Raw genomic sequence first — 22851 nt, 5'->3', positions numbered from 1 at the left:
GCTGTGTATGACCTTATCACACAATCTGGCTTTGAAAGTGGGTGGGAGCAAGGTCCTGAAAGAGGCTCAAGTAGCAGAAAAGGAAGTAGAGGAAGACTTAATTCTGTCAGCCTGGCAGGAATAGAGAACCAGAGTTAAGTAAGGCATTTAATCTTGCTCTGGTGGTTAGCTTTATAAATTGGGGATCTTAATTGCGTTAAAATACTGCAGAATTCCTCAAAATGTTACCTCCAACTACTTGGGATAGAGTTACTTTGAATGTTTATTAAAACTTACAGATTCCTGAGCACCAGAATAGATCTTTAAAATTCAGAAGCTCTGGGACTGAGTCCAGGGAACCTGCATTTTGAATGAACTCCCTTGGTAAATCCTTGCTATTAGTTTAAAAATCACTCACTGGTGTCGGACCATAATATCCTTAGTATAGGAGAGCTTTCTAAGTTGAGTCATGTTTAATCTTAGACTCCATCTCCTCATTACCACATCATTCTGATACACATCTTAGGATCTACCTTACTCTGAGCCAGCTAAACTACTAGTTTTGTGAAAGGATGTTACATATTTACTTAAATATTTTATTTTCATCTTTTTATCCCATTATTTTTAGTTCTCTCAAGTCATTCCAAATTTTGCAACTCAAGTTTTTAAAATTTGTTTCTAGTGACTTATTTTTATCTGTAGAGTGGCTGGTACTTAGTTCTTTAAAATCTACCCATAAGCACTTTTTTTTTTTTTTTTTTTTTTTATCATTTTGGTTTTTATCCCCTAAGAGTATCCTGACATAGGTCTTTTAGGTCTTTTTGCAGGTTGTTTCCCTATTGAAAGTGACAGAGGTGGCACTTTTTGCTGGGCTTATTTCTTGGCATTTTTGGAAATTACTGATAATTATTTCCAGTGACACCTAGTACAATGTGAATATTAAATGGGCACTCAGTAAGTATTTTTAACTTGACTTAATCTTAATTTAGGTATATGTAAAATCTCAGGTAACTGGTCTTGAACAACTGCTCTGAATTTTAGCTGGAAGCCTTTAACTCAGGATCAACTTTGACGAAAATTCATCTTAGTGAAAAAGTTATTTTTATATTAGCGTAAGACTTCTCATCAGAATTAGCCGTAGTGCAGTTGTCGATAGCTATAAGCTTGCTGAATAGTGTTTTGTCTCCGTTTGTTCTGTGTAACCTTGCGTCGTAACTGGCATTCAGTAAATAATTACTGAATGTGTAAAGTAGTCACATGTCCTACCGTTCCCATTCTTCATGCCTGGTAAGTAGCCATATGAGCCACCGTTTTATTTTTACGGTGGACGGTGGCTATCTTTGCCTCTTCTGGCTAAAATCCTGTGAAGTCCCGTCATTCTACAGCCAATAAATCATTCTGATAGTGGGTGGTGTCTTTTGTAGTTATTACTTCTATTCCAGTTTCATTGCTACTACCCTACTTTTGGACTTTTTTGTCTTTTGTTTAGACTATACTAACAGCATCCTGACTGGTTTTCCTGCTTCTAGGCTCTTTGTTGCCATTCCTTTCTACCGGCTCCTGCCAGTTAAATCTTTTAAAGCCCAGTTCTGATCATGACTTTCATGTTCATATCTTGTCAGTAGTTTCCCCATCATATGTTGAGTAAAATCCAGTCTATGACATGGCCACGATGGAACCCCATCTTAGATTTATCTCCTAACCATTATCCCAAATGCATTCTCATTAGCTAGACTACAGTATCTCTTTATTCACACTATTTTGTTCCATTAGAAAGTGTCTTTCTGTATTTTTCTACAAGTTCTACTTATCCTTCAAGGCCTAACTATCTCTACCATAAAGCCTTCCCTAGCTAGAGTTAGTCTCTGTGTTTTGTATGTTTATTTTATGTTCTTTTATGATATCTAAAACAAGAAGACAGCATTGTCTAGGAATGTACCTGTAGGACAATTCCACTTTTTTTTTTTCCTAGCTCTGTGCATGCCCCTGAGTGATCAAGAAAGCACCTCGAGTATTGATTTTGAGATTAGAAATTAATCTTAGTAGGTGAACTTGCCAATGGGGAATCTCTGAATAATGGGCATCAACTTTGTATTTATCTATAATTGGACCATTTCTCTCATCTCCTCGTATGGTAGGTGTGTATACTTAACTTCTCCACTTGGAAATCTGACATTTGCCTCAAATTTTAATATCTGCAAAACAATTCACGATACGATTCCCTGCTTTCTCTCCTTGTCTTCCTCATTTCTGTAAATGGTAAAAGACTGCCGCCCATTCAGTTATTCAAGCCAGGAATCTAAGAATCATTCTTGATTCTTCCCTTTTCCTCACCTCTTTATATCTTCCCTACCTCATGTCTAATCTATGAGCAAATACCATCCATTTTATTTCCAAGATGTGTATATTCAGTCTGACAACTCTCATTCTTTTGTCTGGCACCTTAGCTCACTTATATAGCAGTAGCTTCTGCAAGGCTGCCTCCAGTCCTAAAGCCAACACTGATCTAAAATCAACACTTCAGTAGCTTTTGCATTTAAAATCTAAACTTCTTTCCTAAGTGGCTCAGCACCTGGTTTTCTTTCTAAGCTGATTTTAAGTTAATTTCCTCTCATTATAACCTCCAGCAATGGTGATCTTTTTTTCAGTTCTGCAGACTCTTTCACAACCCAGTGCCTTTACATGAACTATTATTAACACTTCTGGAATAATTCCCCCCCCCCCCACCGTTGTTCTCATCAGCCTATAGATCGCACCTTAAAACTCTCACCATCCTAGGAAATCATTTTCTGATCACCCTATTTGAAATAGGCATCCTCTTTTATTTTGTCTCAACCTTTTATATGTGGGTTTTTTGTTTTTTGGTTTTTTTGTTTTTTGGTAATTATCACAGTTTGTAAACTGTATACTTGCCCATTAATTTTTTTGAGGTCTTTTGCTTCCACTAGGGAAAAAGCCTTGCTCACCTTGCTATGCAGTTGCAAAACAGTGCCTGGCATGTAAGAGCCTTTGATAACTTTCTGTTGGACTAAATTCTGAATGAAGTACTATAATGATATCTCACAGCTTAATTGGATAATTTATTTCATTAAATAAATTTATCTTTTAAGATATTCCTAAAGAATTATATCTTTTTTTCTTAGGTAGTAGTTTTGCTGTATTATTTCAGGTATTATAAAGGTGTAAATTATATCACTTGCCACCTACATACAGGATTTTCTTTTTACCTTTAAATCACTAGCCCTCTCAGTTGTTTTTTTTTTTTTTTTTTTTGAGTGGAAATATATTTTTCATGTAGCATGGCTTCTGAAAATAAGCCAAGTATCCCCTATGTTTCCCAGCTGAAAAACAGCCACTTACTCCAATGTCAGGACAAGCTGGCTGTTTTGAGTGTGTTGAACTTCCTGAAATAAGTCATAATACACTTTAAAGTGATCAACATTCTTTTTTATGGTGACTTGCAGGATTATTCAAGGGAAAATTTGACAATTATTTTTTTAAATTTAAGTACAAGGTTTATTGTAGTTTCATATCTTTATGATTAGGAATTTGACAGTTCCTAATGTTTGGAGTTTGGACTTAGCCCTCTTAGTTTTAAGTAATAAAAGAATAATCATTAGGTTAAAAAATCGTAAGTCATAGTTAAAACAAATATTCCCGATTTTACAGAAAAGGAATCCTGAGATTCATAAAGATTAAATAACTTACTCAAAGTTACAGAGCAAAAAAGTTTCAAAGGCAAAATAAACAGCATCCTATTTTTTAGTCTACTGACTCGGCTGTTATTTCCACTCTGGTTTCCATAGCATGTTCAAGGATGTTTCATTCATAGAACAAGTCCAGTTTTCCCAGTGATTTAAAGCTCTCTGTATTTCTTTTAAAATTTACTTTTAGAATCAGAAATTTGTGCTGAAAATTGTGAAGACTTTTACCAAAGCTCCAGCATTTTGGCTTGTTTGGTTATATGACAGGACTTTTTCATCTTGTCATTTTATCCAGCCAGGGGCCTAGTAGAGAAGACCTTTAATAGTTCTGCTTATCTTAGATACCGAGAGCATCAAGCAGTAAGCCCTCTGAACCTCTGGGTTTCTTTTACACTTGCGCATTCCTGGTTCATGTACTACTTCTCAAGGTCATGAAAGCTTTGAAAATATTTTTAAATTAATATTATTATTCAGGCAAAATCAAGAGCTCTAAGTGAGGAATTGGGGTTATTTGACCACTTTTAAAGTTTGCTTGCTATTATACCAGAGATCATCCAACAGGATCCAAGAAAGTACATGGCTGTGTATCCGCTGTATCATGTGTAGCCCTTATCTCAGTACCCATCAGAGGTAAAATCTTGATGGTAAAATCAATACTGTATTGAGTTCTTCAGAAATCCTCTTAGCATAATTTGGCCAGGTGACAGATGTGGAGTGTCAGGTCTATCCTGTGAGAGTAGCTCTGAACGTCAGTGATGCAGTCAACAAGTAGGTAGTTTGGAATCCCTGAAGAGTTGAGTCTTTGGCTAGGCAAGAGAGATCTTTACCACTAAAGGAAATATCTTAGGGTATACAACCAGGATTTCGCAAATTTGAATTATAGGCCATATTTGTAAGATTGTTCTCAGTTATTCAGAGTTTAAAATTGGAGTTGAATTTAAAAATAATTTGGTAAACTACTGTCACTGAAACTGTAATTTATTGTATGTTTAGTTTACATAATTGATATATTGACATTTGACGGAAAAAGACACAGTTTTATGCTTTCTAATAAATAACAAGGAATTGTTCTATCGTGAATTTGTATCAGAACTCTTCAAACCTAAAATAAACTGAGACAAGTTCTCAGTTCATTAGATTAAGTGTTGATCATGTAAATCATCTGGCAAGGTACTTGGCACTTGGCAGATACTTGGAAATTGTTATAGACTGATCTATCAGCTATCAGTGATATTCCTTGAATTTCTGTAACATCTTGCCTTTTTTAATCTTGTGTATGGAGTTATATATATATATATATATATGCCTCCTATGTGTTCAGTACAACTTTGAGCTAGGAAGGTTGAAACTCCAGTGAAGTAGTAACTTGTCCAGGGTGGCACACATTTGGGAATTCAGCCCTGATTTCAGCTTGCCTTCATATCCCATACTGTTTTCCTTTAAGGGTTAAGGTTGGAGGGGTAGGGAGAAGAGGTAAGAGTATACCTTTGTCTTGTATTTTAATGTTGCCTCCTCCTTTTGCTAGGTTCTAGGCTTTTTGAAGGCAAAGATTATGCCTCACTTGTCTTTGTTTCAAGATTTTAAGGGTTCTACATATTACTCTATTATGTTCACTTACTGTATGTCGAGTGAATGAACATAAGTGAATATGATGTAATTTTCAACTATAAGCAGGTTTTTTTTTTTTAAAAAAAGACAACCTATTTCATTTATATTATAGATAATGAAATCAAAGGTTAAGTCAAGGAAAATGCTTATTATAATCACAGTATAGAAGTTTTTTTTTAAGATTTTATTTATTCATGAGAGGCACACAGAGAAGCAGAGACACCGGTATAGGGGGAAGCAGGCTCCGTGCAGGGGAGCCTGATGTGGGACTCGATCCCAGGACCCTGGGATTATGACCTGAGCCAAAGGCAGACACTCAACCACTGAGCCACCCAGACACCCCTAGAAGTCAAGTCTTATTTATTTATATTAGAAGTTAAGTATTAATGCCAGCTTTGTGCAATTCCAAAGCCCATGGTCTTTTCATACTCCTTTTTTTTTTTGGTAGTTGGTAGACTGCCCCTCTAGTTTCTAAACTTAAGATGTTTCCAAGTAATTTGATGTTAGGGTTTTTATATATTTTATATATAGAAATAAAATTTACATAGGTAAATGAAAATAGTGTTCTAATTGGTTTCATTTTAGAAGTCAAATGTTAAACTTTATATATGCTTATCTTAGATGTAGATTTTTTTGCAGTTTATAATCAGTTTAACAAATATGTATAGGCTGCTCAAATGGAGTAGATGTTTGTTATTAAGCACATCATCTTATTCTGAACCTCAAAACTTCTGCTGGAAGAGGGGGCATCTGGGTGGCTCAGTGGTTGAGCGTCTGCCTTTGGCTGGGGTCGTGATCCTCGGGTCCTGGGATCGAGTCCCACATTGGGCTCCCCGCAGGGACCCTGCTTCTCCCTCTGCCTTTGTCTCTGCCTCTCTCTGTGTCTCTTGTGAATAAATAAATAAAATCTTAAAAAAAAAAAACTCCTGGAGGGTAAAGTCTTTTCATTTATCCTTGTTACTGAGGTCCTTAGCCCAGTGCCTGGTATTGGAGTACTTAATAAATGTTTATGGAATTGTATAGAATTAATAATTTGAAGGTTGACTAACATGAAGAATTTTAGTATCTTTAAATCAAGCATTATTAAATAAGAGGCCCTACTCCACTGCTATGTGTCCCCCTCCTGCATTTTATTTTCTTGATTGTTTCATTCTGATATATCACCACCCCTCCAAACACACACAGTGTTCTTTCATGAATGAGATTTTAAAAGAACGTGGCGTCAGAGTTGGGAAATGTATAATAATAAGGCAGATAGAGAATTGCCTACAAGGAGTTTATCCATATAAGAAATGATTATATTACTTTTCTGTTACTGGTTGATTTTCATCAGAGTTGGAGGATGTTCTTGTCTAATTTAAAATACAGATTAGATTGTATGCCGTATATGAAATTAACTTTGGTTAGTCCTGGAAGGGACCCTTGGAGTTTTCTAGAAAATTTTATACTAGGATACAGTTAGAGGCCCATGTAATGGTTAATCTGTAGAAACACACCATATATATTAAGGCTTCATGATGAGAGAAGATAATACCTTTGTGTAAAACCCAGATTGGCAGTCAGGTTGTATTTAAAGTGTTGGTTTGCAGTTAGTTTTCATGTGAGCAGATCTACATAATATGCTTCCATTTCTGGATTTGCTGATTTAAGCATGGTTAACAATTTTCCGGGACCAGGCCTTCTTGACCAGCTAGTGGCAGAGTAAGAGGACAGATTGGTGTTGCTGGGTAGAATAGGGCACAGCCACCAAAATGTGTCCTTTTCTCCTGCTGCCAAGAGCTCTGTTGACTTTATTATTGGGATAGGATGCTTATTGTTTCATGTTATCAGGCATTTTGGGGGAGTTGTTGCTGACTTACGGACTCCCAGTAGTAGTAAGAGCTATAAAAAGCCCAAGAGTTAGCGGAACAGTGGGAAATCTGCACGGACCAAAGGAACAGCTGCAGTTACGGCAATTGCTTGTTTTTGTTGCAAAGAAGGAAGTAAAATGGTCACAGGTTGGTGTGGGACCACCTCTGGCTTGGTGGTCATTTCAGAGTCTATGAAATGGAAACGGGGTCACTGATTAGAGGACTCCAGATTTCCTGTTTGTTCAAGAGGAAAGATTATTTCATCTTTCATCTGGGAGGCTATATCAACAGTGTTTGCAGTTGGTCTCAAAGGAATTGCATTGAACTTTTTATGCACTTTTAACCACTTAATTTCTCACCTTTTAGCACTTAATAAATAAATTAAAATGGCTCAATGTAGTCATTTACATGAATAGAATGGAAGTGCTGTATAAGTGACTATGATGGAAAGTTTCCTGAAGGGTTTAAGTTAAATTTTAGAAAGGTAAGCCTGTGAGCTGCCAGTTCGGGATGGGAAACTGGAATTAGAGCTGCAGGATTACTCGGGTGGCATAAGGCTTGTATAGAAAGGTAAAGCCAACCATAGGAAATCGGGACAAGTTTGGCTAAAGAGGACAGTATGAACTAAGAACTAGCATATGAGAATTGACAGGTAAGATGGTGATGTTAGAAAGTAGTATTAAGCAGTTTTATATTCCTGCTGTGGTTATGGCTCTAAGTCCAGATTCCGCTAAGGGTTTTCTTACCTTTTTCTGTGTAGTAACCCCTGCCACACAGGCATATACCTGTACAGGAAGGTCAGCTAGAGGAAGCAGCATGAAAGTGACAGAACAGCACGGGAGAGAGAAAACCAGATGAAGAGTAAGGAGACCTGCGTTTGGCATCTGACTTCCACAAGTTGGTTAAGAGCCAGCAGATTGCATTGGGATTAAGTACGAAATCCATCAGCTAGAAGACTGCTTTTGTTTTGGTTTTTCTGCCATTAATCTGAGGAAGCCTACCAATTGGGATTTAGAATATTAATAGTCTCTCTAATTGTATATACCTGATAATTTTGAACAAACAAAAGTTACATTATAGAAACTTGAACATTCATATTGTTCTCTTGAGTATGGCTCTACTATAACGAGTAATCTGGTGGAAGTCTATCCTGCAAGAACTGGAAGATAAGGCAACTGAAACTCGTATATTGATTTACTGACTCACTGTTGGAATATGAGGATAGGCAAGTGAGCAGAAGTAGGATCCAGGGACGCCTGGGTGGCTCAGTCAGTTAAGTGGCTGCTTTCAGCTCTGGTCATGATCCCAGGGTCCTGGGATCCAGCCTGTGTCTGGCTCCCTGCTCAGTTGGGGGTCTGTTTCTCTCTCTCCCTCTGCCCTCACCCGTGTGTGTGTGTGTGTGTGTGTGTGTGTGTATACGCATGTGTGCACACACATGCACTCGTTCTCTCAAATAAATAAAAATCTTAAAAAAAAAAAAAAAAGTAGTAGTAGTAGGATCCAGAAAGAAGAGGTGAGAATACAGATACCTGGACCTCATTCTTCAAACTCCTAATTCACAATACATCTCTGGTGATAGGGCTCAGAAATGTTACTGGGGAGGGGGGAGGTTAACCCCCAAAACCTAGTGATTCTGATTAAAAGTCAGATTTAGAAGAATTCACAGACTTAATTTATTCATGAGCACCTCTAAGAGCTATAATTTTATTTTAGAAGTATTAAAGCTGAGGTGGACTTTTTAAGTTGTAGCAGCAGATTGGTAAATTTCTTAATCCCACAACAGTAGAGATTTAGGCAATAGAATTACAAGAGACATTAAAGATAATATAACCAACTGGCAAGTACATGGACCAGATCTGGCCCCCTACCACTGTTTTATAAATAAAGCTTTATTGGAACACAGCCACACTCATTAATTTAGATCTATGGCTGCCATTGTACTATAATAGCAGAGTTTTGTAGTGCAACAGAGATGATGTGGCCTACAGAGTGTAAATATTTCCTGTCCCTTTACTGACAAAGTATGCCAGCTTTTGAGTAGATCAGACCTATCATTTTATCTATATGGAAATAAGATTCAAAGATAATGAGTGAAACATTCTGAGATTATACAACTAATTGGTGGTTAGAGCGCAAATACAGTTTGGTTCCCTTTTTTCCTGCTTTTGTTCAGGAGGAACTGATATATGGGTAAGATCGGAAAATATATTTGTGGTACAGTATTTTATTTATAGGTTCATTATTAATTATATTATGAAACACAGTTAACCATGAACAGTAGTCCAGGTGTTAGATAACATGGCTATACAGAAACCTTTTTAATTTGGGTTGGGCGGTGGAATTTGGTTGTAGTATATTCTGTTTCCTGAGTATAAATCTTTTGTTTGATCTATCAAGCAGTTTGATAACAAGATTCTTGTATATTGCTCATGCAGCCAAATGGACGGACTGTTGAAGTGGCTGATGAGGAACTTGTCCGAACTCCTCGAAGTATTACAGCAAAGCAGCCCTTAGAGACAGATAAGAAAAATGAAAAGGTAAGTTTGGGAACATATGAAATTATATGCAAGGCTCTTAATAAGAGAGTAACATATAAAAATGATGCTTTTCTGTTTCACAAAAGTGTACCTATAGAGCCCATTTAAGGATAACTGAAAATCTGGATTTTTCATAGCATATAGGTGGTGAAGGTTTAAGTAAGTTGTTTTGTCTTTTAACTTTTAAAAGGAAGGCTGTCACTAAGTATTTTAAATATCATGTGACATTACTATTCATTTTGCCAAAAGTTTATTCATGACTTGAACATCTTTTGTATGAGTAAGGTTCCAGGTATGTGACATGCCTCTTACTTGAAAACAGAATTGTGTTATCTTTGTTAATAGTGCACTTCTGACATAAAAAGCTTACCACAATTGTTCTGTAATATTCAGTGTTGAAACAGATTGCTGTTCTCATGGAGACATAATTGTCTATTTACTGTAGACAGTTTGACTTTATTTAACAAAAGGGAATATTCTGTACTCAGGTCATTATTAAAATGTTTGGATGTGCACTCTTTAAGTTTTCAAATAAGACAGTCTATCATACCTCATAAATGATACATTCCTGGGATTTTATTCAGTTTTCAGTGTTAGAATTGACCTTTTTTTTTTTTTTTCTTAATTTAGTTTGTAAGTAGGGAAAATGTAAAAAACTGTTAACAGTGGGTTGTCCTGCTATAGGAGAAAGGCTTTTCATTTAAGTCTTTTTGGTACATTAAATACTTGTGCCCCCCCCCTTTTTAAAACCCTACGCATGCATAACTCCTTTTCAAGAAAGACAGACAAAACAAAAGATAACCAGAGATAGGTAAGTGTTTTCCAGTAACTGGAATACAACAGTTGCAGTCCTACAGAATACTAGTAAGAAATGGTTGCTGCAGTTTCTTAATGCTTACAATTTCATTTTTTTTTTAAAGATTGTATTTATTTATTTATGAGAGACACAGAGAGAGACACAGGCAGAGGGAGAAGCATGCTCCTTGTGGGGAACCTGATATGGGACCCGATCCTGGGACTCCAGGATCATGCCCTGGGTCAAAGGCAGACACTAAACCACTGAGCCACCCAGGCGTCCCAAGCTTATGATTTCAAAATGTCTTTGAAGAATTGGCAAGATAATTCTCCCTCTGTAGCCCAGTAAAATTGGTCTAGGGCCAAGACAGCTCCAGGTAGGGTGGCTTAAAATGAAGGGTCATTATAGAAAAGAGTTAAATTTATGCCTTTGTTTTGCCTTTAGCAGAAAAATAAAATAATAAATGATTTGTATCAGCAAATAAGCATACGATTTCAGGATTGCGAATTTACAGATTACATATCTTATATGTCTAATATGGATTTATACTTCTTCCATCTAAAGTTTCCTTGTTTCTGGGCTTTCTGTGTAGTAGTGAGCATTTTATGTTTATTCTTGCTTCCACTTGCTGAATTGTCTTGAAGAATTCATAGCTGGAATAACCGATGAACTACCATTCATCTCTGATTGATGAATCATATGTAGATTGGGTATATTAGGCTATAAAACCAGTTGAGTTTATAATCATTCTGAAATTTTTGATAGGAAATAATGATAATAATTGACAATTTGTTAAGTATCTGTAACATGGCAGGCACTTTGCAAGGTGAGGTATGTGTATATGTATGAATATATTTATGTATGTCTAGTAGAGACAAGTTATTAGGTACTTACTGGATGTACTTTTAAGACTTCACAGAATATCTATACATTACTCTATGTATGCTCTACCAGAGCACTGAGGAGGTGGTATTATACCTATCTTACAAATAAGAAATCTGGGGCAGCCATGGTGGCTCAGCGGTTAGGCACCGCCTTCAGCCCAGGGCGTGATCCTGGAGGCCTGGGATGGAGTCCCACGTCGCCTGCTTCTCCCTCTGCCTGTGTCTCTGCCTCTCTCTCTCTCTCTCTCTCTCTCTCTTTCTCTCTCTCTCTGTGTCTTTAATAAATAGAAATAAAAAGTCTTAAAAAAAAAAAAAAAAGAAATCTGAGGCAAAAGTTAATCAAACCTATTGAAAGTAGTCACTTGTAACCCAGACCCATCTGACTTCAAGGTCTGTGCTTTTTACTACTCTGAATGATCTCTGATCCTTTTATAAACTCTACCAGACAGACAGACAGTAAGAACCCCATTGTACAGATAAGGGCTCTGAGACATAGAGGGATTTTGTGATTTCATTCATTTCATAGTTTCTGAAGTAGGATTTGAATCCAGCTCATTCTGATGCCAAAGCCCATGTACTTGTTAACTTGATGGTACCTCCTCCTTTCAGTTGCTGTTGCTTTTTCAGGACGGAGCTTCTGCCTTTGGTTTGCTGCCTATTTGATTCGACTTTTGGCAAAATAGTAAATGCTGCAACTCACAGCTAGTGTTTCTTTTTGCCATCTGCATCTTGGATTTATGCTTTTTTAACTTGGTTCCATCCAAGAGACCTCATTTCAGTTAATTTTTTATGCTCTTGCAACTGTGTGTGTTTTTGTGTGTTTTAAATAGTGTTTTTAAAGACTTTTTAGTGCTTTTTTTGTAAAGATGCTTACCATAGATCTTCTTCAGAACTTTCATATACATTATTGTACATTTTTTTTCCTCTCAGAGCTATATCTTGGGCACTTTGAGAAGTACACTTTGCCTATGGAATAATTACACTCTAAGCTGTAATGTTGAATCCTTGCTCTCACTTGAATAAACCTTATGAAGACAAACATTGTCTAAGAACCATATATGACAGGAATTATAGATCTTGGGCCTGTAAAGCAAGTTAAACTTACCATAGTTTCTAGGTCTTTATTTGGCTCTGAAGGTCAGTGCTTCATTGGTACTGGTCTCTGGTGGAGTATACATAGGACCATTAGCTAGGCTTAATGCATTGTGCTAGTAGATGCAGAGGAGAATAGAAGATGTACCTAACCCTCAGAGAGGTTGCAGTCTAGTTAAGGAAATGCAAGCACAAGAGAAGATAACTGGTAACAATTGAGTGCCAATTATTCAGAGAAGTAAGATTGTCCTCTTTGGGTGGCCACAAAAGATTGACCTAATTGGACTTGTAAGGATGAGGATGGTATTTCAGTAACTAGTAGTGAGGAGGCCAGTTCTGGCAGGTGAAAGAAACAAATGAACACAATCAGACATTATTCAGCTAAAACAAAAAAACGTATTCAGACATAATCAATGGAAAGCCAGCCCTAAACGAGTTTGACCGGTCAGGGTTGGGTGGGGGGATGATAAAAATAGATACAGCTAGCAACAACACTTATGAAAACAAATCAGGCTTGTATCAGTGATTTATGAGAGTCTGAATTAAGATGAAGTGCAAAGGTTGTAAGTAAGAGAAACAACAGAAACAAAAATATATGAAATTTGGCCACCATCAGGTTTTCAGGATGCAGTGGTGTCCCGCTGAAATGCTAATATCACTCATTGTAAGTACTAATACGCTCCTACGTTTTTTTGATGCTATATAATACAAATATTTTCACATCTCTTAGCACTGATAATAACTCTTGGTTGGGGAAGGAGGGGAATATTATCATTTTTTTAAACCAATCTCATTAAAAAGAGTTTAGTGGATTGCCCAAGATCACATAGCTAGTAAATAATGATCCCTCAATTTTGCTGGGGCAGCATTTCTCTTAAAGTGTGGTTTGTGGACCCCTGAGAAGGAGTCCAGGGGACCTTTTGTTGAGTCCTGGAAGACAAAACTGTTTTCATAATAATTGAGACATTATTTGCCTTTTTCACTGTGTTGATATATGCGTGAATGGTACAAGAGCAATAGCAGGTAAAACTGCTGACTTCTAGCACAAATCATGACAGTTTACTATAGTAACTACTACAAATTACTATTAGCTGTAATCTTTATTGCAATCCACTCACAGTTAAAAAAGCCAATTTCACTTAAGAGTGTCCTTAATAAGGTTGCAAAAATGATCATTATTGGTTTAATTAAATCATGACCTTTAAACACATGCTTTTTAATAATTTCGTATGATGAAATGGGAAGTATGCATACAGCATGCTGTGTACTGAAGAAGAGTGGTTGTCTTGAGGAAAAACACCTGTACAATTGAGTTACAGTCTGGACTAGCCATTTATTTCATGTTGCTCCATCTTAACTTGAAAGAAGAGCTGATAGGCTGTGGTTATTTAGACTTTGGGTATTTGTTTTCTCAAAAACAAGATGATCCTGTCACTTCAAGGAGAATAACAGTATTTGTTGCAAATGATACAATGATATATTTCCAAGTGAACATTAGAAATTTGGAAAATTTGTATCTGCCACCATGAGTTTGACAGCATCCCAGTGCTTAAAGAATTTCTGATGAGATCAGTTAGGATATTAAAAACATTTTTATTTTTTAAAAAGATTTTATTTATTTATTCATGAGAGACACAGAGAGAGAGAGAGAGGCAGAGACACAGGCAGAGGGAGAAGCAGGCTCCATGCAGGGAGCCCGACCTGGGACTCGATCCCGGGTCTCCAGGGTCACGCCCTGGGCCGAAGGGAGGAGCGCCAACGAAACATGATTTTTAAAAATACTTTATACAGTGGAATATTTTAACATTGTAGAAGATGTGTGTAACTCACTGAACCAGTACTTTCCAAATGAGCAATGCTTGCATGTTACAAAATCAGGCAAGGGTAAAAGATTCATTCAAGGTGCAAGATAGACCAATAGAGTATGGGAAACTTCACCAATACAGATTCCACATTGCAACAGTTTTTAAGAAACTCCCACTTGACAAATTTTGGTGTAATATTTTTTTCCTTCTTCTCTTAAAACCCTTCAAGACTTCTCATTGCTCTTACTCCACAATCTGTGTGTGTGTGTGTGTGTGTGTGTGTGTATGTGTGTGTATGTGTGTGTTTTAGGATTTTATTTATTTATTTATTTGAGAAAGGGAGCACAAGTAGGAGGGAGGAGCAGAGAGAGAAGCATACTCGCTGCTGAGCAGGGAACCTAACACGAGCCTGGATCCCAAGACCCTTGATCCCAGGACTCTGGGATGATGACCTGAGCTGAAGGCAGACACTTAACTACCAGAGCCACTCAGGTGCCCCTCTTCTTCCACAATCTTAACCATAACCTAAAGGCCCTGCCTGTGATTCAGGTCTCTTTTCCTACCCCTACCCTCCCTGAGGACACACACATTGGTTTTCTGTCTTTTGTTTTGTTAAACAGCTTTATTTTAAGATCTACTATAAAATTTTACTTTGTTGAAGTGTATGATTTTAGTGTACCTGCAGAGTTGTACGGCTCTTACCACAGTGTGTTTGAACGTTTCCTCTTTCCAAAAAGAAATCTTGTGCCCATTACCAGTCATGCTCCATATTCCCCTCTTTCCCCCTAGCCCCAGTCCCTGTTAATCACTAATCTTTGGTGTAATATTAAAGAATGATGCAGTTATCTGGAAAATTATTAAGACAATCCTCCTTTTTCCTGTTACGTATGTATGTGTATGTAGCCAGATTTCCTTCATATGCTTCAAATAATGTATCACGCAATAAAATTAAATACAAAAGCAGGTATGCAAACTGAGCTGTCTTTTAGAAGACCAAACACAAACTTATTCCAAGACCGCATAGGTTTTAAGCAAGTGTAAGGTATAGCAGCTCTTAGGAAAACAGAGAATACCTGCACGCCCAGTGAGCTTACATACATTTATGGTTTACCTTCTAAAATACATCTTAGAAACTAATTTAAAACCAGGGATTGGCAAACCATGACCCTTTTTACCATGTCTAGCTCTCTGCCTATTTTTGAAAATGTATTGTAATGCAGCCACACTTACTTACATACTTACTGTCTTTGGCTGCTTTTGTACCAAAACAGCAAAGTTGAATGGTTGCAACAGAGGCTTAAAATATTTACTGCCTGACTTATTTTTTGCTGAAACTCTGTTTTAAACTCCTAATGTAGTGTTTTTGGATTCCTTCAAGCGTTTCATTATCTGGAATGCTTTGAGTCTAATTGTGTAGGTCTTGGACTCTTGACCTTTTGGGCTCCTTATGCCCCAAAATCTGTAGCTTCGTTATCTTGGGTTCCTATCTAAGGAATTAGTTTTCAATTTCTTTAAGGTAAATACAGTATTTTCTATAAAGGAGGGAGTATCTTACCAGAGAAACCTCATTTCTGCGCCTAGAATTTTCTGTCTAAACTCCTGACAAACAGCAGGAGTGAGACCAGAACCAAAACTTCTACATTAGCCCATCATTTTTCCATGATGCTGTAGTTGTATGAGGCAAGAGGGGATGGAAATACAGTGAAATAATGAATTTGGTTTTTAAAACACTAAGATTGAGGTAAAAATGGGGTCTCCAAGTGGAATTAATTTATTAGGCTATTGGAAATACGAGAACCATATCTGGGAAAAGAGTTCAGGACTAGATTTAGAAGTTCTTAAGAAAGGTTTCTTGTAAATTTTTAAGATTCTGGGTTGATAGCCATGCTACTTACATGGTGTACCATAATTCATGTGCTCACGCTAAACATATTTAAATACTTTAAATATGGATGGTTTGGATGATGGATTGAGTATACAAATATAATAGCCCAGGGGTTTTATTTTGGGGACAGTGAGAGTTGGACAGACAAAGCCATATGTAATGTAGTCTACTTTTAGGCTCTTTCATTGATTAACCAACTATTAATTGAATATCTTCTGTCTGCAGGGTGCACTATTCTAGGCACTAGGAATATAGTAGATAAAACGGGGGCGGGTGGACAACTAAAAACAAGCAAATATATTCTCTCATATCAGGTTGTGCTAAGAGCTGTAAACAAAAATATACCTCAACAGGGTAAGGAGAAAGAGGTCAAGTGCAAGTCGTGGGCACTTTCCTGCACCTGCAATCCTGCTCCTTCCTTGCATTCAGGAAAATGCATCAGAATGGTAGTGAATTGACTAGTCTTGGCTCTAGTTTAAATTACATGAACACTAGCCATCACCACCACCACCACCCGCCCCAGAAAAGGGGGAACATCAATTGTAACTTTCCTTTTAAACAGATTTGTGACATTTTTTATAATTAAATCTCATCCTTACACTGTGTCACCAAGTTACTAAGATTAGGAACTGATGGTATACATAAATTTAAGTAATATGCTCTTTGGACCATCTATCCTTTGCCATTTAACCACGCCGAGCTTGTTTACATGTTTGAGACAGGTGAGAAAAATAAATAGTACTAAATGTGCAGCAGTATAGGGACTAGCCGTATTTGTTTAGGCACAAAGTGGATGAAATTGATCCTAATGCAGTAGTTTTAGATTTTTCAAGTCACGGTTGTTTCAAGTTTTCAAAACAAATTTGACTAACTGCTTTTAATTTTGTTAGGTACATACATTTTTAAAACCACCACTGTCATCATTACCAAAAAGAAAAAAAGGAATTTTGACATAATGGAAAGAGAAAGAACAAAAATCTCAGAAAACAAGAGTTTTTGCCATGAGTTAGTGGAAAATCTTACATACTAGCCACTTGTCTGCACACAAAAGCATCACAGTATCTGCTTCTAACCTTTAGGAAATACTCAGCATTCCTCTTTTCCAGGCTTTATTTCCTTTACCAATCCTGACATTACCAACAGCGGCTTTAGATAATTATAGGGCTTTAAATATTAGATATGTCAGTTTGCCAAAATTTTAAGGACCAGTATTTCCCAGAATAGAGAATTAAGAAATTGAGTAAGGATTACATTTAGAATCTGACTGCTTACCCTGGTATACATAACTAATTGCAAAATAAAGTATTCTTTCCCTTAAAATTTGTACAGTGTCTCTCTTAATGTTAGTTTATGACTGTATACAAATATTAAGTTATACTCCCTAAGTTGATCTTTTCAGCATGAATTTAGCTATGCTCTGCTTTATGTATATATATATATATATATATATATATATATATATATACTTTGCAATTCCTTAAAATAGCAAAATCTGCCCAAAAAAGCAGTTAGCCATTTCAGTAGATCTACTTTTGCTGCTACTATATACCTTTGTTGCTCTAATAAGTGATATCACTTATTTCTGGGTGTTGTCTAATATTAGAAATATTCATTCATGTTAAGAAGTCAAAGGTGGGTGGCTCAGCGGTTTAGCGCCGCCTTCGGCCCAGGGCGTGATCCTGGAGACCCGGGATCGAGTCCCACGTCGGGCTCCCTGCATGGAGCCTACTTCTCCCTCTGCCTGTGTCTCTGACTCTCTCTCTGTGTGTCTCTCATGAATAAATAAATAAAATCTTAAAAAAAAAAAAAAGTCAAAGGTAAAAGATGAGCTAATCTGTGGAAGTCATTTTTGTGTCTTTTTTAAATAACCAGTTTATAATTTTATGATATTTTAAGTTCTGTGAATTTGAATGCATATTACTTGTAGCCCTAGAACTACTTCAGCATGTACTTTTTTAAGACTGTTGTCTTCACACTGGAGTACACAAGAAGATCCATTGGGATGTGAAGGAGGAAAATATTAGGCTTTGTATTTATACTTCATTTTTTATTAAAACAAATTAAGCTTTATCCATATTAGTGTATGGCTAGTCATTGGCATCCTCATTTGGAATATTAGAGGGTAGTAAGACACTACATGGGCCAGATCCTGAGAAGAATGGGAAGTGGTAATGAAAAGGCTACTCTCATTTGTTCTTTTCTCTTAACATATTTTGACAGATTGCATTTGATGTGTGCTCAACTCCGTGGGTTACTTGATTGTGTTACCCAGTTTAAACTAGACTAACCTTTAGAGAACAGGCTGCTAAGAAGCTGCAAATTGTGGATGATAAGAATGCAAATAAACAATTAGAAAAATTGAGTGGGGATTGCTATGCCTACCGAGACCTTTGTCAACCATATCATAAGGTTAAGATCATTTAATCATACCTGGTGAGAAGTTGGTCACAAAAAATTCATCAAGGAAGATTTTTGAAATAGAAATATATTTCTACTTCTGGTAGGAAACCTTGCCCATTTATACTGTGCCTTGAGATTTTAGCTAATAATATTCTGAAACTGTCTAAATAAGCAGGATATCTAAGCCTTCAGAATGTGAAGATTGGCCTCTGCATTTTTAAAGGTGATTATTTATGCAGTACCCAATAAGACAGAATTTAAATAAATATAATTATGAATGCTTAGAAGGCATTCTTTAGGTTTGTTACTTACAGGAGGAAAAACGTATGTGGGGGAAAAACACTTTTTCTTTTCTGCCATGAATAAAATTTGCAAAAAACAATATGACAATCAACCAGAACACATTCTTTATCAGTATTTACTGTTGGGTACAGCATAAAAACATTGCTGATGAATTGAGTAAATCAGTAGCAGAGCAAATTTCAAATTGGAAAAATGTACAGATGATTCTGACATTGGAGAACTTGGTATATTCTATTTCAGTAATGAAACGCATAAAGAACTATTTTTGTGAACTACTAAAGATTAAAAAAATACCTACAAAGGTAGATTCTCAAGAATAGATCACTTAATTTAAATTTTTTTAGTGTGGAAAAAGTAAATTAAAACCACTGATGAAAGGCCTGTGTGAACTGGAATGAAATTAAAAAAAAATAAAATTTGGGGAGTAGGGAAATACAATTATAGAGATAGTACCATGCATGAAATTCATTCACTACATTATTTCTATAAATCAATGGTGGCAAAAAAAGGTATAAAGCCAGACTACAAACTGGAAAACAAGGCCTTTAAGTTATAGTAAGGGCAAAGTGGAAGTCATCATCTTTTATTGTACAAAGAAGAGATTCGTTGACTATATTTCTCAAAACACTTTTGTAAAGCTGACCAACTTAAAAAATGAACCACACATATTTCTTTTACTAAAATTCAAGCATTTTAAATGTGTTGATCTTTTTTATAATAACAAGTGATTGTCTACTTAGCAGATCTTTTTGGGAAAAATTTGTGCTTACTAATCTGTCCCTTCGGTGTTAAGGAAACTTTAACAGATGTGTCACAAGGTGGCTGATTTTTTTTTTCTTTTAAGAAACTCATGCAATCAAGAGTATATTCTGAGAAAAAAAAAAGTATATTCTGAGAAGTTTACATCATTGTGTGTTTTGTTATTAAAAATTATTTATTTGTGAAAATTCTCATATCTGCATAATTTAATAGCTTGGGAGTAGTTTTCTAACAGAAAGGTTCTGGAGCATGCTTATCAAATCCCAGCTCTGGCATGTAATAATTATGTGATCTTGGGGTTGGTTAGTTGATCACTCAGTGCCTCCCTTTTCTCATCTGTAAGGTGGAAATAATAGCATCTGCCTCATAGAGTTAAATTTTGAGATTTGACTGGGTTAATTAGAAAGATCCATATAAGTGATAGCAATACAACCAGTTTTTTATTTTTTTAATGGAGGAGATTTTTAAGATTTTATTTATTTGAGAGAGCGAGAGAGAGAGAGAGAGAGAGAGCGCGCACAAGCAGGGTGAGTGGCAGAGGGAGAAGCAGACTCCTCACTGAGTAGGAAGCCAGTCTCAATCCCAGGACTCTAGGATCGTGACCTGAGCCAATGGCACTTGCTTAACCAGACTGAGCCACTCAGGCGCCCCAATACAACCAGTTTTAAAAAAAATTTTTTTAAGTCTTTTTAGTGAATCCATTTGTTAAAAATGCCAAAATAAAGTAAAACCATCAGATTCAATTGCAGGAAATATTGGTGTCGAGTACATATCCACTGATGTATGTACTCCATACACAACAACTGTATGTTGACTGCATATCCACAAAAACCTTTGCATACTTAGAATTAGAAGGTAAGGTGGAAAAATTACTGTCATGTTTTAGTAAACATGGCCTTAATTTAAATGGATCTCAGTACCTTTGTCAGGTATGATAGTTTTTAATATTAAAAATATTAAAGTATTAAAATGCATGAATTTAGAAGATTATTAAAAAGTAATGAAGCATATTCAATTATACTGCTTCCACTAAAAATAGGTTTTGGGCACTTGGGTAGCTAAGTGGTTGTGCATCTGCCTTCAGCTCAGGGCATGATCCTGGAGTTGGAGATCAAGTCCTGCATTGGACCCTTGGTGTGAAGCCTGCTTCTCCCTCTGCCTTTGTCTCTCATGAGTAAATAAATAAAATCTTAAAAAAAATAGGTTTTATACATATATACATTATTGTAGTAGGATATGTGTAATAGCCTTCCAAAATATACAAATAAACATTTTGGAGTGTATGTCTTTGCATATTGTAGGTATTTAATAAATTTTTCTTGCATGCTGCCCAATCAAGAAAGGCTAAGGCCAGCTCCATGGTAGTCTGACAAAAAATGGGGGGAAAGAACTGTGGTTAACAAGGGAGCCAGAACTTTGTATTTGCAGTTTCCTTCAAAAGTGTTAACTGTAGTAAGGTGTTTTATCTCAGTAGGATGGCTTGGGCAAATAGTAGCATGTATGCATATTTATTTTAACGCTTTTTATAATACGTTCTTAAGTCTCATCTGAGTAAGCGTGATTTTTTGATTAGTGACTTTTAAAGGTAACTAAAAATCAAACAATACCTAGCCTAAAACCAAGATAGTTGTCTTTATTTTTCTCCAGATTTCACTTTAGTGACAAATGACAGTATTTCAATGTGAATATAATTTCTATCCTTTTATCATAGTCGCTCTCTCCTTGAAAAAGTCTTATTTATGTATACTGCTTCATAGTTAGCAGTCTGCTTTCATATCTTTTTTTTTTTTTTTTAATTTTTACTTATTTATGATAGTCATACAGAGAGAGAGAAACAGGCAGAGACACAGGCAGAGGGAGAAGCAGGCTCCATGCACCGGGAGCCCGATGTGGGATTCGATCCCAGGTCCCCAGGATCGCGCCCTGGGCCAAAGGCAGGCGCCAAACCGCTGCGCCACCCAGGGATCCCTGCTTTCATATCTTATGTAATCCTTAAAAGAACCTTATGTGAGGTTAGGAATTTTTGTCGCATAAGGCAGTTGGGAAAGAGGGTTTAGAACTACTTGGCCCAAAATCTCACATAGCTAATACATGATTAAGTTTGTATTTAGAGTTCAATATAGAGAGACAGCATAGCAGAGTATTTGTGAAGGCAGGATCTAGAGTCAGAACTGAATTTTAGTTCCAGTTTTACCACTTAATAACCTTAATCAGGCAATTTATATAATCTTTTTATGGTCTCAATTCTCTTATCTGTAAAAAGGGTGTACTTTAGTTAGTTTCTATAGGTCTGTACTATCCAATGTAGCAGCTGCTTGCATGGCTACTTAGCACTCTTTCTCATACTATCTTCTTAATAGTTTTTTATATTAATTACATTTTGAGATAGTATTTTGGACTTGTTGGTTTTACATATATTATTAAAATTAATGTTACTTATTTCTTTTAACTTTCTAACCTGTGTGCTAGGAAGTTTTGAGTTACAAACATGGCTTGTATTATATTTCTGTTTTGGACAGTGCTGCTCTAGACCAGGGGTTGGCAAACTCTGGCTCCGGAAATCCAGCCAGGTGCCTGTTTTTGTAAATAAAATTTTGTGGGTACACAAGTCATACCCATTTAATTATATATTGCACATAGCTACTTCTATGCTATAGCAGCAGAGTTGTACAATTAATTGCTACGTGTAGAACTATATATGCTTTGCATAGCCTAAAATATTTACTATTTGGTCCTTTATTGAAAAAGTTTGCTGACTCCTACGCTAGGCTGTAATTGAAAAGTGCTCAGTGTATTATCTTTACTTGAGAGTGGATATGAGAGACAGACATACAGAAAGTAGATTGGTGGTGGACGCCACTGGGAGAAAGGTGGTGAGGAATGACTGATAATAGGAACCACATTTCTCTTTGGTGATGATGAAAGCAATCTGGAATTAGATAACGGTGATAGTTGTACAACTATTGAATAACCGTGAATACAAAAACCACTGAATTTAAAGAGGGTAAATACTATGGTATGTAGATGATATCTCAATTTTTGTAAAGTGAATGTGAGCCTGGCTTGGTAGATGTAATAAAGCAGTACATGAAACATGGTATGTGTTGATGAGAACATGCAAAGAAACAAGTACAAGTCAACTGTGGGGAATATAAAAAAAAATTGTTTTTGAATTGTTTCTTACATACTCCTGTTGTCAAAGAATTTTTAATCACTCTTCAGAGTTGTCGTTTATTGCTTATTCAAACT

General features: G+C 36.3%; 1 protein-coding gene across 6 annotated transcripts in view; it reads left to right on the top strand.

Moving 5' to 3' along the window:
- Positions 1 to 22851, top strand: part of MTDH (metadherin) — a 56454-nt gene that overhangs the window by 2376 nt on the left and 31227 nt on the right. For all 6 annotated transcript variants that reach the window (XM_041768633.1, XM_041768637.1, XM_041768631.1 and 3 more), the window contains exon 2: positions 9577 to 9678. In XM_041768633.1, the coding sequence (XP_041624567.1) occupies positions 9577 to 9678 (102 nt within the window). The remainder of the gene's footprint in view (positions 1 to 9576; positions 9679 to 22851) is intronic.

The sequence above is a fragment of the Vulpes lagopus genome, chromosome 9, assembly GCF_018345385.1.
Source record: "Vulpes lagopus strain Blue_001 chromosome 9, ASM1834538v1, whole genome shotgun sequence".
Lineage (NCBI taxonomy): Eukaryota > Metazoa > Chordata > Mammalia > Carnivora > Canidae > Vulpes > Vulpes lagopus.
The sequence above is the reverse complement of the archived record's forward strand: the minus strand, read 5'-3'. Positions and strand labels throughout refer to the sequence as shown.